This window comes from Haliotis rufescens, unplaced genomic scaffold, assembly GCF_023055435.1.
Source record: "Haliotis rufescens isolate VD_foot unplaced genomic scaffold, xgHalRufe1.0.p SCAF_49, whole genome shotgun sequence".
Taxonomy (NCBI): domain Eukaryota; kingdom Metazoa; phylum Mollusca; class Gastropoda; order Lepetellida; family Haliotidae; genus Haliotis; species Haliotis rufescens.
Window position 1 is genome coordinate 360107 of NW_025964212.1, and position 15978 is coordinate 376084.

The following is a 15978-nucleotide window of genomic DNA, read 5'->3' on the forward strand; positions in this document are numbered from 1 at the left end:
CTACCAATACTAACACTAATACAGATGTTCTAAGAATAACACAACTAATACACAATAAAACTTTGTGTGTGTACATATGTACAACAACAACACACAACCACAAAAAAAACAACCCCACAAACAATACAAAGCCACTCCACTGTCACTGTCACAACAGTTCTATACAGAACTTTGGAATCTCTGATGTTATTGAGCAGTTCACACGAGAATTCTTCCTCGTAATAACGAATGGTGAACTTTCCACCCAGGCGATGTTATCCCCACGGAGTTAAGGGTGCCTGTTTACATGGATGCCACGGCTGTGTTCATCCTACGATGTGTACACGGAAAAACGGAGATACTTCTCTCCTTACGTAGGGTCGGAGAACTTCTCTCCTTACGTGATGTTGGAGGTTGTTACTTCCTCCTACGTAATATCGGAGGTTCTTCCCTCCTACGCACTCTAAGGTTAACCGGCCAGTTCCGGGACACTACAATATAATATAAGCAATTACAGTCACTGAGGTATGTGTCACTACCTCACAATACATACAGCCATGCACCAATACTCCGATTTACATATTACTGAGTTGAACTGTTTATACTTTGATCATGTTGTGGTTATTGTTACAGTGGCTTTACGCTATTACCATCAATATGTGTATATAATTACATTTGAAAACAATACATAACTCAAAATTCTATCCTCTAAAATACAATTCTACATGAAACAATAAATGTAAAAACTTACGCCAACCAGAGTAGAAGTCTCCCACAATATTAGTCCATGCCTTACATGACCATGCTGATTCTGGCTGACTGTACAAATTATTACCCTGCCCCGCTATTTAAACTGACCCCAAAGCCCAAGCTACCCCTGACCTCCCTATTGTTACACCAATTAACTCCCCAGCTATCAGCCGTACCCAGTCACGCTTCCCTGAACCTAACCTGTTCCCATAGTATTACCTGACAATATCTAAAAACAACCCGCTAAGCTTAATATACTAATGTAACCATACCGTAATACATCTATCTGAAGTACTAACATATAATTAAAATATACAAGATTATCTTGACACCTAGAGTCGAATCCACGGGACTAGATTTCAGGGTAGGGGAAACCAGAAAGTGGAATAACTTTACAAGCAAAAGTCATATGGTATGACCACTCAAAATGTTGGTAACCTGATGCTCTACTTGTTGGTATGTAATATAGGACTAATACGGTAAAAAGGTAGGTCACAACATTTGACCTCTGCTTAAAATATTATCACCTACCAGAATATATATTGCAGATGCCACACTAATGGGACTTTCTTAACCCAAATGGGCTATGATTGAAGCCAAGCAGTACCTAAGTCTGTTTAAAGTCTGATAAAAGGAACTTTATTATCTTTTATGGTGTGGTACAAACGGTTTTTTTGGTACATTTTAGAAGGAATGTCATCATGCGCTAAAAAGATGTAAAATTGTATGAGGTTGGGCTGCTTGAAATAAGTTCACATGAATTTATAACTCTCAACTCCAAATTAAAAAGGCCATGTGCTAGATGTAGTCAGTTGTTTTGAAGATACATTGTTCTGTTATTTGGGCTCACAAGATTAAACTGAAGGTCAAATAGGGTTAAATTCGATATGCTAACCGCAATAACATAAAATGCAGTTATATCTTGCATAATGAATATTAATATTGTTAAGATCACACAATTAGACACAAAAACTATCTTTATCACATAAGTGTTAGAAACTTAAGTCTTGATTGTTGTAGACCGAAACAAGGGTGGTTGAACCGCAATTCACTTCTCAATAAGTGTCCTTGTGCTGTATAGACATCACATTTGTGACTAGTGCCTTGAACAGCTGTGCTGAAACATTCCAGCTTGTGCCTACGCAAGTCAATGTGTTGCTGTGTATGTCGCTGGTGAGGAGCCCAAGGGCTGAAACCTTTCCTCTTCCAGTGAAGCAGCTGACGGCATCACAGTTTGTAAACGGGATTGCCTAAAAGTCGGGCAATTACGCAATACATATCCCACCTTCAACATCTTTGTTGTATGATAGTTTGTTACAGTTGTGTACGGGGGCACGGTTGGCCAAAGTCGCCGTTTGCGCTGCAATTCGCTATGCAGAGTGGTGTCCCTTGGGCACGCCGGAAACCTATGACGGTGTGTTCGAATCCTGGTTCGCCCCGATTATGTTGTCAGCACTATGCCCGTGCTCATGGGTTTCACCAATGTGGTGAAAGTCTAATACCTGCATCACTTCGGGCTTTCCTTCCACATCAAGCTGACACGCCGTGATATAACTGAAATTATACTATTCAAAGCGGCGTTAAACCCAACTCACTCTCTCACTCACTACTCTTGTGTACGGTTCCGTTTGGTGAACTGGGTTTGTGTTGTGATTACTTCCGGCTTAAATTTGAAGAATGTTTATAAGAATGTTACTATGTTCAAGCCAAACATCGTGAATATATCATGCAACCGAATTATTTTTCAGGAGAATAATTGCAAACTAAGGGCCAACATGTTGATTTCCAGTGTATCCAGAAGCAAAGATCATATACGGGTGTATAATCTCTGCAGGAAGTTAAAACAACTGTCAATACAATAAACCATGCAGAACCATAAACCGCCGTATGAAACGGTATGAATCCTATTTTACATACAGTGAACTACTTGAAACTGTGCTCAAATCTGCACAGCACGCACCATACATGTGATTGTGAAGACAACTTATTACAAATATCTGATATCAAACCCGTTGTTTTACATGTGTTGTTTATTGATATCTGATATCAAACCCGTTGTTTTACATGTGTTGTTTATTAAACAAAGCCATGCTTCATAGAAGCCTGGTATTTAATCGTGTTGAACAATAATTTGCAATAGCAGTGTGAAGGGAGAACGACTGAGTGCGCGTTACATGCTTGACCTTAATTCCTCCCTGGAACCATTCTCCCTGGCTGCCTGAATAACATACGATACATTGCATAGGTAGTGCGCAAAAGAGCTATTCGGTAAGATACGATGTACAACATTGCAAGGTCACGCGTGATAAAGCTCTATACTACTCATACAGCTAAAGGAGATAATCGCTCAATGCGCCATAGGTAGATGTGTTAGTAAATTTATTGAACCTAATAAAGTCGATATATTTAATTTAATATCATAGATACAAATATGAAATTTTGGAGTGCGATAGTCACATGTTGTCGTTGTACAAAGGCATTAAAAACTGTTCATTGTCACGTCACATAAGGCCACAAGGGTGCGCTGAACTCAATCACCAGCTGTCAATATACAAAACAGAAGAATACATCAAGATGACAGTTTTCGTGTAAAGATTAAGTATTTCTTAGCAAATTAAAGATACATATATCTAGATATTGTACATATCTTTAAGTTGCTTAGAAATACTTAACCGTTACATGGAAACTGCCATCTTGATGTATTATAATGTACTGTATGTTGACAGTTTGTGATTAATTGTCACCAGATGGCTCCAGCTGGGGTACCGGTAATGTGTCTTGGAAAATGTGTATTTGATCATTTAAACTTTTTTATATGTTAAGTAGAGTTAAATATTAGCAACTGTTTTCCAATAGAAAAAAAGATTATATGCTCACATAATGCTTCTGGCTCACATCCCTGTTCTTGTTCTTTTGACGAGGCCATTGAAAGCGAGCAGTCATTGTCTCAAAATTCAACTTTAGAACAAAACATTAAGTTTGTCTTTTCTTTTGCAGAATAAAGGTCCCTTCTTATTCTAACTCAAATGGTTATATTTTGTAATATATTCAGGTTGAAACCGAGTTCATATATGGTACTAGATGACATTCTTCTTGGATTAGTGGTAACCAAATTACATCAAAATGTAACTTAACCATCATCTAAATACATATAGGGCCTGACTATGAGCAATAGGAGTAGTTTTTTTTATCAAAACATAATGACATATTTCAGGAAGCCTTACTTCATACAAATCTTGTATGCTTTTAGCGCAAAACGACATTTGTCTTAAAATGCATCAAAAACCGTTTTTTACCAGGCCAAAAAGGATACCAACATTTTGAGTGGTCATACTTCACAATATGACTTTTGCTTGTAAAGTAATTCCACTTTCTGGTTTCCCCTACCCTGAAATCTAGTCCCGTGGATTCGACTCTGGGGTCCCCCTTTATGTGGTGATTACTACCACTAAGCTGCAGCTGTAAGTCCCGGATTGCTTTCAAATATTTTTTTCCTCTATGGATATATGACTTTCAAAAAATCATACTGAGATTTTGCCACCTCAGGTGGTACCAATATCTGGTCTGGCTCATGGACTATATGTAGCGGACATAACATTTCCGAGTTCCGTAATGGGATTCGAACCACGGATCGCTAGACGCCTTGTCCAAATTCCCGGATTGCTTTCAACGTTTTTTTCCATCTGACTTTCAAAAAATCATACTGAGATTTTGCCACCCCAAGTGGTACCGCTTTATAAAATTTTGGGGTCTGGCTCATGGACCAATAACTATTGGTTACTTGGATCCTATTCCGTCGTGGAATCCTCAGTGAAAAACATAGATAAGATGTCACTGTGTTTCAGGTGACGTTGGTGACCTTCCTGACGTATATCTACACAGCTCCAGGTCACTACCTCAGCCCAAAGACAGCCTTTGTAGCTGTGGCCCTACTAAACAATCTTAGATTTGCGATGCTTGTCCTCCCAGAAATCATAGCTGACTTTGTGAGGGTAGGGTATGTTTTTATACTTTTCTGGCACTGACTCAACTCATAACATACGTTATATAATATATAACTATAACTGCATATAATTATATGAGGTCAGGCTGCTCAGTCAGCGAAACAAGAATCCAAGACTGGTATTAATAAGACCATGTGAGAGGAAACACAACGCCTCGACTTCCATTATATACAATTGCGTGAGATCTAAAATTCCGTTGCATTATATCAGCCATATTGTAACAAGCACAACACATTGTTATACTCTGGTAATATATTGATCTCTGTCCACAGTATAATGGACAGTATGATCACCAGATTGTCACAGTTTTTTATATTTAAAACTAGTTTAAAAGCATTAAAACGTTATGACTTAATCTATTATTTGACAGTTCAAAAATCCGGGGTATAGATCGCCAGTTACCAAAGTAAGGTCACCATACCAGGGACCATGGAGACTGACCATAAGGATTTATATCATCCCTCTAGCTGCTAGAGATTTTTGACAAATTCAGCCAAATATAAAGAACTGCTATTGTGCGATTTAAATCGGGGCAGTAATAAAACTACTTTGAATGAAATTATCTTACACACCATTATGTACAAATGTTATGTTATGCACTATAGTGAGAAACAAAGACACCCAATCACCTGTACCATCGTGTTCCTTATTGTTCTATTAAGCCATATTATTGTAATTTAATACCTTGTGTTACAGGCAAATGTTTCTATTAAGAGGATTGAAAAGTATCTAAACAACGGCGATTTAGATGACAACAGCGTGCAGAGGAGTAACAGACATGGTATTAACCTAACCTCCATATTCAGTGTTTCATCAACCCTATGGTTTAGTTATTCACCCTTATCCTTTTATTGACAGTACACGATAGCTACGCAATAAATCGCAAAGAGCAACGGAGAACGAATGCAACGATAAAACATTGTTCTGTCATGACGTTATTCCTGGAGATTCGAACACGCGTTCGCAATTTGGTGACGTAGTAAATTGGAGGACGTTATATTTTAGAGGGTAGTGTCTAGTGAGTTGTGCCCCATAGATGTAGCTGGGCAACGCAGATAAACGCAATGACCGAGCGATGGGGGAGAACGTGGGAGAGATATGACAGACAACCCACCCCTACTCTCTCAGAGCCCCATACTTATCCAAAGAATTGACTAAAATTGTGTCTCAATGCTTGACGGAAATGTGTTTTCGTGCACCGACGATATAGATCGTTGATCACGCTTTGAAACACTTGTTTTTTTAGGCCATCGTAATATAGTTTGAGTAGTCAGACTGTGACGTAACACGACATTCACTCACTCTCTCTAACGCCTGTAACTAACGTAAGCGTAATACGTCTCAGTAGGTATTTACTGTCGTGGTCTCTATATAATGCAGCTTGTATATGAAGATTCATGTATGGAGTCTATGTGTAATGATGTTCCTCCTCAGATGAAGCAGTGACTGTCACTGATGCTACATTCATATGGAATGAAGAGATGGGACCAACCTTGAAAGAGTGAGCATCTCAAACAATGGAACCTTGTTAGCTCAAAGTTCCTGGGTCCTTCGACAAAATATATCGAGTTGACCATAGTTCGAATTCGAGATAACCGGGATGCCGATATTAAACCATTGTGACCAATTGTGCTCCGAATCATGTTTGACGTACAACAACAGCAGACCGTGGAAGGACCCATAGCGTTAAGGGATAGATTCACATCACCAGAAAGCATGACGGATGAGCTTAGGGCCATCACCCACATGCCAATAAGTTATCGAACCGTGAATCGGTTGAAATCTGCAGTTCTGGATTAAATATCCATAGATTTGTCTGTAATGTGAAATCCGGCATCGTCGTAGTAGACGTACATATATCGGATATACCCATAGCGTTATGAAATTGATACAGATCACCATCAAGGATGAACAATTATTGAATAATCCTGATTTGTGTGGTGAACCTGAACGTCATGTGAGGCGACGTCATGGGCGCCTCACAATCTGGACCAACACTTTGCAGTTCTGCAAGAAGAGTGGCTCCGAATCACAACGGCTACCATCAGGATCTTTATTCAGAGCATGTCCAGATGATGCCAGGCAATTGTCCGGGTTCTCTGGGTGTGGTGCGCAATCTTTGTTGAAATTTACTCTTGATGTTATATAGGTGTCAAACATATATTACATGTAACGACTTTTAATTTTCATTTAAATCATCCAATATCTTATTGAAGATCATAGATATGTATCCACAAACTCAATACGTTTTGTTTATCAACTGATACATTATGATATTTCCTCAAATTCCATACATTTTCTACTAGCATCAATCTGAAAGTTAAGACTGGACAGCTGGTGGCCGTTGTGGGTCAGGTCGGTGCGGGGAAATCATCTCTCATCTCAGCTATGTTTGGTGAGATGCACAAATGTAAAGGACAAGTGTGTTTGAAGGTATGACATCCTGCACAGGGACACCAGGTGTCAAAATTGTAACACGCTATTCAAGCGAAAGAAATATGAATTTGAATCTATGTATTTATCGCAATTTGTAAGGAGATTTTATTGCATCAGAGAATCTAAACATGATTAATAATTCAACCATCATTGTTAACATTATTTTGTTGTGCAATTGCAATACTGATATTGAAATATGAAGTTCAACTGAAACATGTCACTGCCAACAGGGAAAACTTGCCTATGTACCTCAACAAGCCTGGATCCAGAACGACACCCTGCAGAACAACATCCTGTTCGGGAAGTCCATGAACAGAGAGCGCTATGATGAGGTGGTGGAGTGCTGCGCCCTGACTCCAGACCTGGAGATGTTACCTGGAGGAGACATGACGGAGATAGGAGAGCGGGTACTGTACATTGTATACTGGTGGAAAGAAGTTTGGAGTGGGTTAGAAAGCTATGTTCCTCAAATAGCACCATGGTAATTAAGGACGTATGCAGCATACTAATAATAACATTTCATCCATTTTCTTATTTTCCCAAAATGTACTTTTATTTATAATTTATGTTTACTAATGTGTATTCTGCTCTGTGATGTCTAGGGTTTGTTTATATTGCTGTGGATTGTAAAGTCGTGAATGGTCTAGATCTGTTTGGTGTCTGTATAAGCATACATGTATAACCCCATTATTGGTAAGACATCTGTTTAAACATTTTAACATTACTCCAGGTAGTACCAATAAATTGCACCTAAAATAATTTGTAGGAATTACTTTCATTAAAATTCCGAAGTTATTTTTAATAATATTATGAAATTGATGACCAAACTGTAAATTTATTCAATGGTTTCAGATGTTATTTGCATTAAGTATGAGTGCAAGGATATCGGAGAGTAGTCATTACTTCCGAACTGTCATCATGTTTCATTTATTTCTTTTGCTATTTTGCAAAATAGATGGACATTTCAGTACGAAGTACAATTATTATTTTTTCAAGAATTTTCGGGGACAATATTTTCGGGAAGAAATCCTCCCAGCTCTCCCAGGTCGTTAACAACAAAAGGTCGGTCCGTTTATACATAGAATAGTGTGGGTGTGCCCATTTCAGTGTGACTGGTACAAATTTATTTCAACTCCGACACACCAGGAGTGTAGACAGAATGTGGATATTCTTGTTTCATCAACAGGGTATCAACTTGAGTGGAGGGCAGAAGCAGAGAGTGTCTCTAGCCAGAGCTGTGTACAACGACGCCGACGTTTATCTGCTGGATGATCCACTCAGTGCTGTCGATAGTCACGTGGGGAAACATATATTTGATAAGCTCATCTGCAGCAAGGGCCTCCTTGCAAAGAAGGTATGTCTGCGTTTATCCGTATGTTAATACATAAATCGTCTTCATTGGTCAGACATGGGATAGTAATTCGTATGTTTTAGTAAAATACAGCTTGTATATTTTACATAGACGCGAATATTGGTCACTCACGGCATCCACTGGCTCCCAGAGATGGACGCTATCCTTGTGATGACCAGTGGTCAGATATCAGAAAAGGGGACGTATGAGGAGCTTCTGCAGCATAACGGACCCTTTGCCCAGTTCCTACAAACTTACCTCCTAGAAAGTAAGGATAACAACGACGATGACCCAGAAGGTAAACAAACCACTTGAGAAATACCAATTTATGATAATGGACATTACACTATCCACACTAGTACAACATCACGGACATAGGGGCACAGGTGGTTTAATCGTTTCATACTTTTGCGTCCCGTCATATTCGTCTGTTCGTGGGGTCCAATCCAAGATTCGCCCTAAATTTCGATTCTAGTTAGTCAGTCAATATTGAGAGATGGGATATATTCTATTCTATTTTCCAATAATGTCATATTTCTTAGTACTGAGTAAAGCTGCAACTTTTTCGATCCTTGGTTCGTGGACAGATGTAATTACATATGGTCGATGTAATCGGTTATTCAAAGAACGTACACTGAAAGTATCTGTTTCCATTAATGATATTGTGATGACGTTGTCAATGGTTTCCGCCTGGTCATAATGGTAACGGCAACCCGATTGCATTTCCGACCGCCTCCGTGGTCAAGTGGTAGAATAAGCGGAATGTCCGGGATACGTTCCTTGGCCGCGTCATACCAAATGATGTTAAAAGACGGTACTTGTTGTTACCCGGCCTGGCGCTCGGCATTTAGGGGAAAAAAGCAAGGACTGGTCGGCCTCAGTAAACTGTGTCTGAGTGAAGTATCCATGTTAAACTACAGCATGGTATCTCAGTGGGCTAGCACTATGAAATCGGCAATAGTCCGGACTAGCACAAGCACGCACGCACGCACGCACGAACGCACGCACGCGTGCGTGCATGCAGGTCGCCATATAAGTGCTATAATCTTGGACGCGACGTTAAACCCCATTTTGACTCACCTCACCGATTGCATTCCCTCCTGAAACATACTTCTTGCTCAGAGATGGAGATGAAGCGCATGGTGCTCCAACGACTCGAGTCCGTAACATCAGAAGAGGACACTGAAGGTGGAGTGAAAATAGCCCGCCTGTGAGTACACCACTAATGAAAACCACAGATCATTGATATGTGATGAAGAGAGTTCCAGAGAATAGGACCATTTGAACATTTCATGTTGGAAGAGACATACAAGGTCTAGTCAATAGAGGTTATCACGCGAGTGTGATTGGGGATGGTAAATATCCTGCATTAGGAATAAACATTGTATTTAGCGAGCCTTGGCGAGCTAAATACATAGTGTTTATTCCTAATACAGGATATTTACCATCCCAAAACACTCAAGCGTGATAACCTCTTTATTATATAATGTCATTATTTAATTCTATGCTTCAAAATCGCTTTCCCTCTCTCACTTACATTACCGAAACATTGCGAGTTTTCCTAGAATGCGCGCATTGATATTAATTACGTCACAGGGTAAGTGGTGTGTCAGTCGGACAGTGACAGTAGCCAATATAGTTCGAACTGAAATCTGTTTCTTATACAGTGACGAAGCAACATATACGCAAAACAACAATAGTTTTTAATTGCCTTTCGCGGCAATCCATCGGTCTGTCCGCTAGAGTAACTGCCCTTTGTCAAAGGAAAGCTACTCTAACCCTAGTCTATGAGACGTCACACGGCCACGGTCAGACGTTGACAGTCGGTCTATCCTGTCATAACGTTAAGAAGTGTAGTCAGATGTACACACAGCGACAAAGGGAAACAAGGTAGCAATTCAAACATATTTCGGCCAAATCCAACTATTTTAATTTGTGGAGAAGGTTTCAAGCCGCAGAGGTCTACAAGCACAGACATATGGCTACTGATCCCGCTTGGCTAGGCCTCGTGCCCTCGCAAAATTGTTTCGAAATTTATATCTCTAAAGTTGCCCAAACTTATAAAATGCCTTAGCTACGTCACAGTTAGACACTGATTTTCAGTATATTAGACTGTTGTTTGATAATGATAGCAATTATCCCTGTAGTTTATCCAGATTCCCGATGGTTAATTCTGACTCGATCGCCGAATGACGAGGGCGACGCCATGTTTGTTTATAAACACTGAAAGTAGTCCCTACTTGACCTTTGATATTTGCATCTCTATCCGCATTTGACCCCAACGGATATCGTTTTTATCCGTTGGCTTTATCCTGCCGAGAAACCTACCCATTATATGATAAATAGGAGTATCCTACGTGTATTTATCTATGGTTGTAAACATGTGGTTAAAGGGAGTAATGTCTTTATAGGTTCAGATTTGAAACGTTCGTACAAAAATAGCAATTAGGCAATTAATAGGCAAATTACACATGCATGTATATGACCGATATTTAATGGCGTAACGTACAAGAGGAAATGTTCCTACAGGAAACTGACAACGCTAAGATCAGTACGGACGAGCGTAGGTCAGCGTTGGTCAGTACACGTAGATCAGCGTAGCTCTGATATATCTGTGCAGTTCTACCTATTCGTACAGATCAGTGTATACCAACATTGGTCAGTGAAAATATGCCGAGAACGGTATGTCAGCGTAGTTTGGTGTCGAACAGTGTAGCTCAGTAGTGATCAGTGCAGTACTGTGTTGATCGGTGTATATCAACACCGTGTGATCATTGTTCATTTTAGAAAATCACTGACAGAATCACTTGAGAAGAGCTATGAAATGAAGAAGAGGAAAAAGGATCTCAAGGAGGAGGTTAAACAGGAGAGTAAGCTGGTGGAGGAGGAGAAGGTAGAGGAAGGGAAGGTGAGCTTTAGTCATTGCATTATCTTCACAGAAATACACCACCTACATGTATAGCTGTTGAAGACAATGTCAACACCTTAAATATAGGTTGTCTATCAGTTTTTAGAGACGAGTTGGTGAGTTGGGTTTCACATTGTTTTGAAAAGTATTTCAGTTATATCACGACGTGTTAAGTTTATGTGTCTTGAAAGACTGAAGTGAAACTGGACGTTTTACCTTGGAAAGGTAATGGTGGTGACATGCCAAGGATCCTAATGATGCCAATCCCATCAAAATCAGATCATTGTGCCATAAAGATAAGAGGATATCCCCTTACGGGTCACGTCAAAACGACCAATCGGAGCGTCGCTTACCAGATCGGGAAAGTGACAGTCGATATGTGTTTTCTCATCATACAACCTCGAAAAGCTTGACACGGGGTATTCCAAACGACAGTTATGTTCAGTTTTCAATTCTTTTGAAAACTTGTCGAAATATTTTTCAAAGCATAGTCTGAAATGGTCGCCTGTTTGAAACTAGTGACGTAAAGCTCGAGAAAGCTGCTTTCTGATTGGCTTATGTCGATTTCCTGTTAGTCATTTCATTCCGATATGACCTGTAATGTGATAAATGTGTAGTGGAGCGAAGATCTGATTTCAATTCGTTAGACGGGATGCAAATCTGAAGATGGACATTTTGACTGAACCATCTGTAATCTATCCAGAGATACGAACATTGCACTGCGTGATGCATTGTCAGAACTAATGATATTGTCCATGTTGTATTTATGATTGTCATGGGATCTTCATAGGAACTTCATAAGATCTTTAGATGATCTCACAGGATCATTATAGGAACAAATAGGATCATATGTCGGGGTGTTTTAGAGGATGATTTTTTTAGAAAGAAACCGCAGAGAAATTTTCGTTAAAGTGACTTTGGCATCGTACAGAAATCTGAAATGTGATAGTAAACAAAGAATTCATATCTCTTGCCTTTGCCCCTATTTTACTTTGTACCATATGTTACCATGTTTTTGTCGGTGAACACTAGCCTTTGCATGTGTTTGTGACGGGTGCCACTGGTGTGGCAGGATGCTCTTACCATTTCGCGAACACTTGTCGCATCATGTTGTCACTTTTATATTGATAATCTATTTCTTTTGTGGCTGCCATTTTATAACATTGTCGAAATATTATTCACATCCGTTGTCCAGGTACCATGGCGCGTGTATGGTGTGTATGCCCGAGCAGTTGGGATGGGCTTCTTGATATTCTGTTCCCTTCTGTACGTCGTGTATCAAGCCGCCTCTGTGACGTCTAGCATATGGCTCAGTCAGTGGACGGACAACCCTGACCTCAACAACCTGACGTTCTATCCCGCAAACAGCTCCCAGAGACTTGAGAAGAACAACTATTACCTTGGAGTGTACGGAGGATTCGGTGTGATGCAAGGTGCGTATGTATACAACACATTGCGATCTTGTTCATTTGTCTCACTTGATGGGTAGGACCTATGGTAAAGCCGATAGTCAGAGGCATATGGTAGTCTAGCATATGGCTGATGCAGGCAACAACCCGACCTCGACAACCTGACACGCTATCCTCCAAACAGTTCCCAGATATTTGAACTATTCGCTTGGGGTAAGTTGGAATAGATAAAGTGCCGGGGAGTGCAGTTGCATTGCGGTTAATCTTACCACAATATACATGCATCTAGGTTTAATACGATTGCAATGACTTCATCTGCTTGCACTATGGCAAATATTTCGACACTCCGCCAATATCTGGGTACAGCTTGATTTGATGTCGATGGTCGACATGATTTGGGGTTTCACTGCAGGATGTAAAATGTAACAACTACATTGGCATAAATGTACGATTTCTGAAAATATTAAGATTTCTAATATTTCTGGAGAAATATGTTTATCTGCCCGATAATTGTGTAAAAGAAATCTGTCAGTTTCATTTCGGAAATGTCATAAACCCATTTGTGGGCAAATGGTCTTGAATAAACATTAGGACAAAGATTACTTCAAATTGTCTCATCAAGATCTTCCCAATGATACTAAATTTGTTCAGAAGTTGAACTCCTGTACAGACAAGTTCGGACTTCTGACAATGACAAAGTTGTACCGTGGAAGAGAAATGATGATAGTAACAATAACGCATGCATATTTAAAATATTGTAGAATGTCACTCTGTGCTATGTAAGTACACAGCCATGGTTAATTATAACGTAACTCTTGCAGCTGTGTCCATGCTGACCTTCACCTTCCTGTGGGGTTTCCGGTCTGTTCACGCGGCACGTGTTCTGCATCACGGAATGCTGACAAATATATTGCAAGCTCCCATGTCCTTCTTCGACACAACACCAACTGGCCGGATTGCCAACAGGTTCTCTCAGGACATTGAAGCCATTGACACACTGATGTCCCATCTGATAGAGATCACATTTAACACGTTCCTGATGGTACTGAGCTGTGTGATAGTCATCTCCTACAGCACACCGATATTCCTGGCAGTCGTTGTCCCGCTCTTCATCCTCTACTACTTCATTCTGGTAGGAAGAGAACATCCTCAACATACTGAGGCCTAGTATTACTTGCTTTATGATTACTCTCTTTCAGAACCTTAGGGGCAGGTGGTCGAAATAAAATTAAGTTAAAGATGGAATTTCAATGATCTTTTTCAATGGTGTTGCCAGTCAGATGAAATAACAAAACATCATTTTATGTATAAAGATCAGTTATTGTGTTCCTCCAGCATCCAGGTGAAAATAGCTAAATAATATACAAAGATGCGTCAAACTGAGCTCCCTTCATTTATTGACATACTTGTTGGTCATTTCTTAAAGTAGTTAACGTCAGGGGTGGGGTGGGGGGCGCTCGGGAAGACATTTGTCAAAATAAAAAGATAAGGTTAAGGTAAATGTTCTTTTTTATTATTCTGCATGTATGAGTATGAATTTCCGTGATTTGTTTTTCATCACAGAAACCACTATCTGGATGTTTAGACATAGGATCAGGATCGTACTACTTCGACTTCAGACGCATTTGGTGTCGATCAATTAGACAGATCCCGTTTTATTCGAAATGCAATATGGTCATATGAAAAAGAGAAAAAATGTCATATGAAGATTAATATTACTGTACTTGAAAACATTTCGTATGTTCTCTGCTAAATCTTCCATGTCATTGGGAAGTTTCGATAAGCAGATATTTTAAAATGGAAACAATTGCCAACATAAACTGAAGAGCAGAAAAAACGTTACCCAACAACATTGCTTGTTCCTAATATTAGGACAGGAATGATATCAAGGAAAATGCTTGTATCGCTAAACGACATAATTAACATCATTGCAAGTTATGACGAGAATAGGTGAGGTGAAATGGTGTTTAACGTCGCGTCCAAGTATGACGAGAATAAGAACAAGAATTGTGTCCACAGTTTAGAGGACTGGGTCACTTTTTTAGTAATCGATCTACCATAAAAACTGACATATGCGCATGAAAAAGCATTTTCTGACTCTGAATTGGACATTTGAATACAGAGCATCTGTTCGTCCTCAGTATGCTATTGACATACAATGTACAAGTAAGTTTCGATGAATAAACATTTTGAACCTAGGAATAACTGAGAATATGTACTGACAACAGAGACTGTAATGATCCGATCCATACTGTATTCTGACTTTATCAGGATGCTGTGTTGCAAACTGGAGTTGTACCGAACGTCCTTACAGTATTCACTTCAAAACAGGTATTCTACATCGGAACATCTCGGCAGCTGAAAAGGATTGAGTCCAAAACCCGCTCCCCGATATACAGTCACTTCGGGGAGACACTGTCAGGGGCTAGCGTCATTCGAGCATTTCAGGAACAGTCCCGATTCATCCGGGCATCCGAGGAGAGAGTAGACAAGAACCAGCGATTTAGCTTCTATTCGTTTTCGGCTCAACGGTAGGTTATTCCAACATATATTCTCGTAATATGTACTGTAAAGCTGTGAAGTCGAATTCAATAAGTATCATACACAACATCTTTCTGTGTAGTTATGACTTTAATTTGCATATCACGTGACCGGACGTGACGTAATTGTGACACTTGCTGAAACCAATTAGTTACATATAACCAGTCTATGGTATAGGTATCAGTTTGACCGAATGTCAGGGGTTTCCTGAATTACGGTGTTTCACAACATACAGTTTTGTCCACAGATGGCTTGGGTTCCGTCTGGAACTGTTAGGTAACGTCATTCTGCTAGCCGCCTCCATGTTTGCCGTGTCGTCACGTGACTCCCTCTCCGGTGGCATTGTGGGTCTGTCGGTGTCGTACGCATTGCAGGTAAACATCGTTATAAAAAAATGTAATAATGTGATCGATAGTGTAGCAATAGTATATATTTATAATTGATAAATTGATAATAAAATCATGTCAATCTTCTTGTCAATTTTCACATAAAGATATCAGTGATATCGCTCGAGGAATAAAGCACATTTCACAGGGGCGAAATAGCCTCTACAGTGTATGCTGTATTATTCAAATGACTTGGGTGCAGTTGATTTCTTTG

The 15978-nt window shown here is 39.8% G+C and overlaps 1 protein-coding gene across 1 annotated transcript in view; it reads left to right on the forward strand.

Annotated features, from left to right (window-relative positions):
- LOC124139007 (multidrug resistance-associated protein 1-like) overlaps positions 1-15978 on the forward strand; it is a 42145-nt gene that overhangs the window by 21099 nt on the left and 5068 nt on the right. The window contains exons 12-24 of the mRNA XM_046505957.2: positions 4575-4721; positions 5430-5514; positions 6168-6234; positions 7040-7166; positions 7400-7576; positions 8356-8523; positions 8632-8818; positions 9643-9730; positions 11308-11428; positions 12624-12861; positions 13659-13969; positions 15169-15368; positions 15626-15752. Coding sequence (XP_046361913.2) covers positions 4575-4721; positions 5430-5514; positions 6168-6234; positions 7040-7166; positions 7400-7576; positions 8356-8523; positions 8632-8818; positions 9643-9730; positions 11308-11428; positions 12624-12861; positions 13659-13969; positions 15169-15368; positions 15626-15752 — 2043 coding nt within the window. The remainder of the gene's footprint in view (positions 1-4574; positions 4722-5429; positions 5515-6167; positions 6235-7039; positions 7167-7399; positions 7577-8355; positions 8524-8631; positions 8819-9642; positions 9731-11307; positions 11429-12623; positions 12862-13658; positions 13970-15168; positions 15369-15625; positions 15753-15978) is intronic.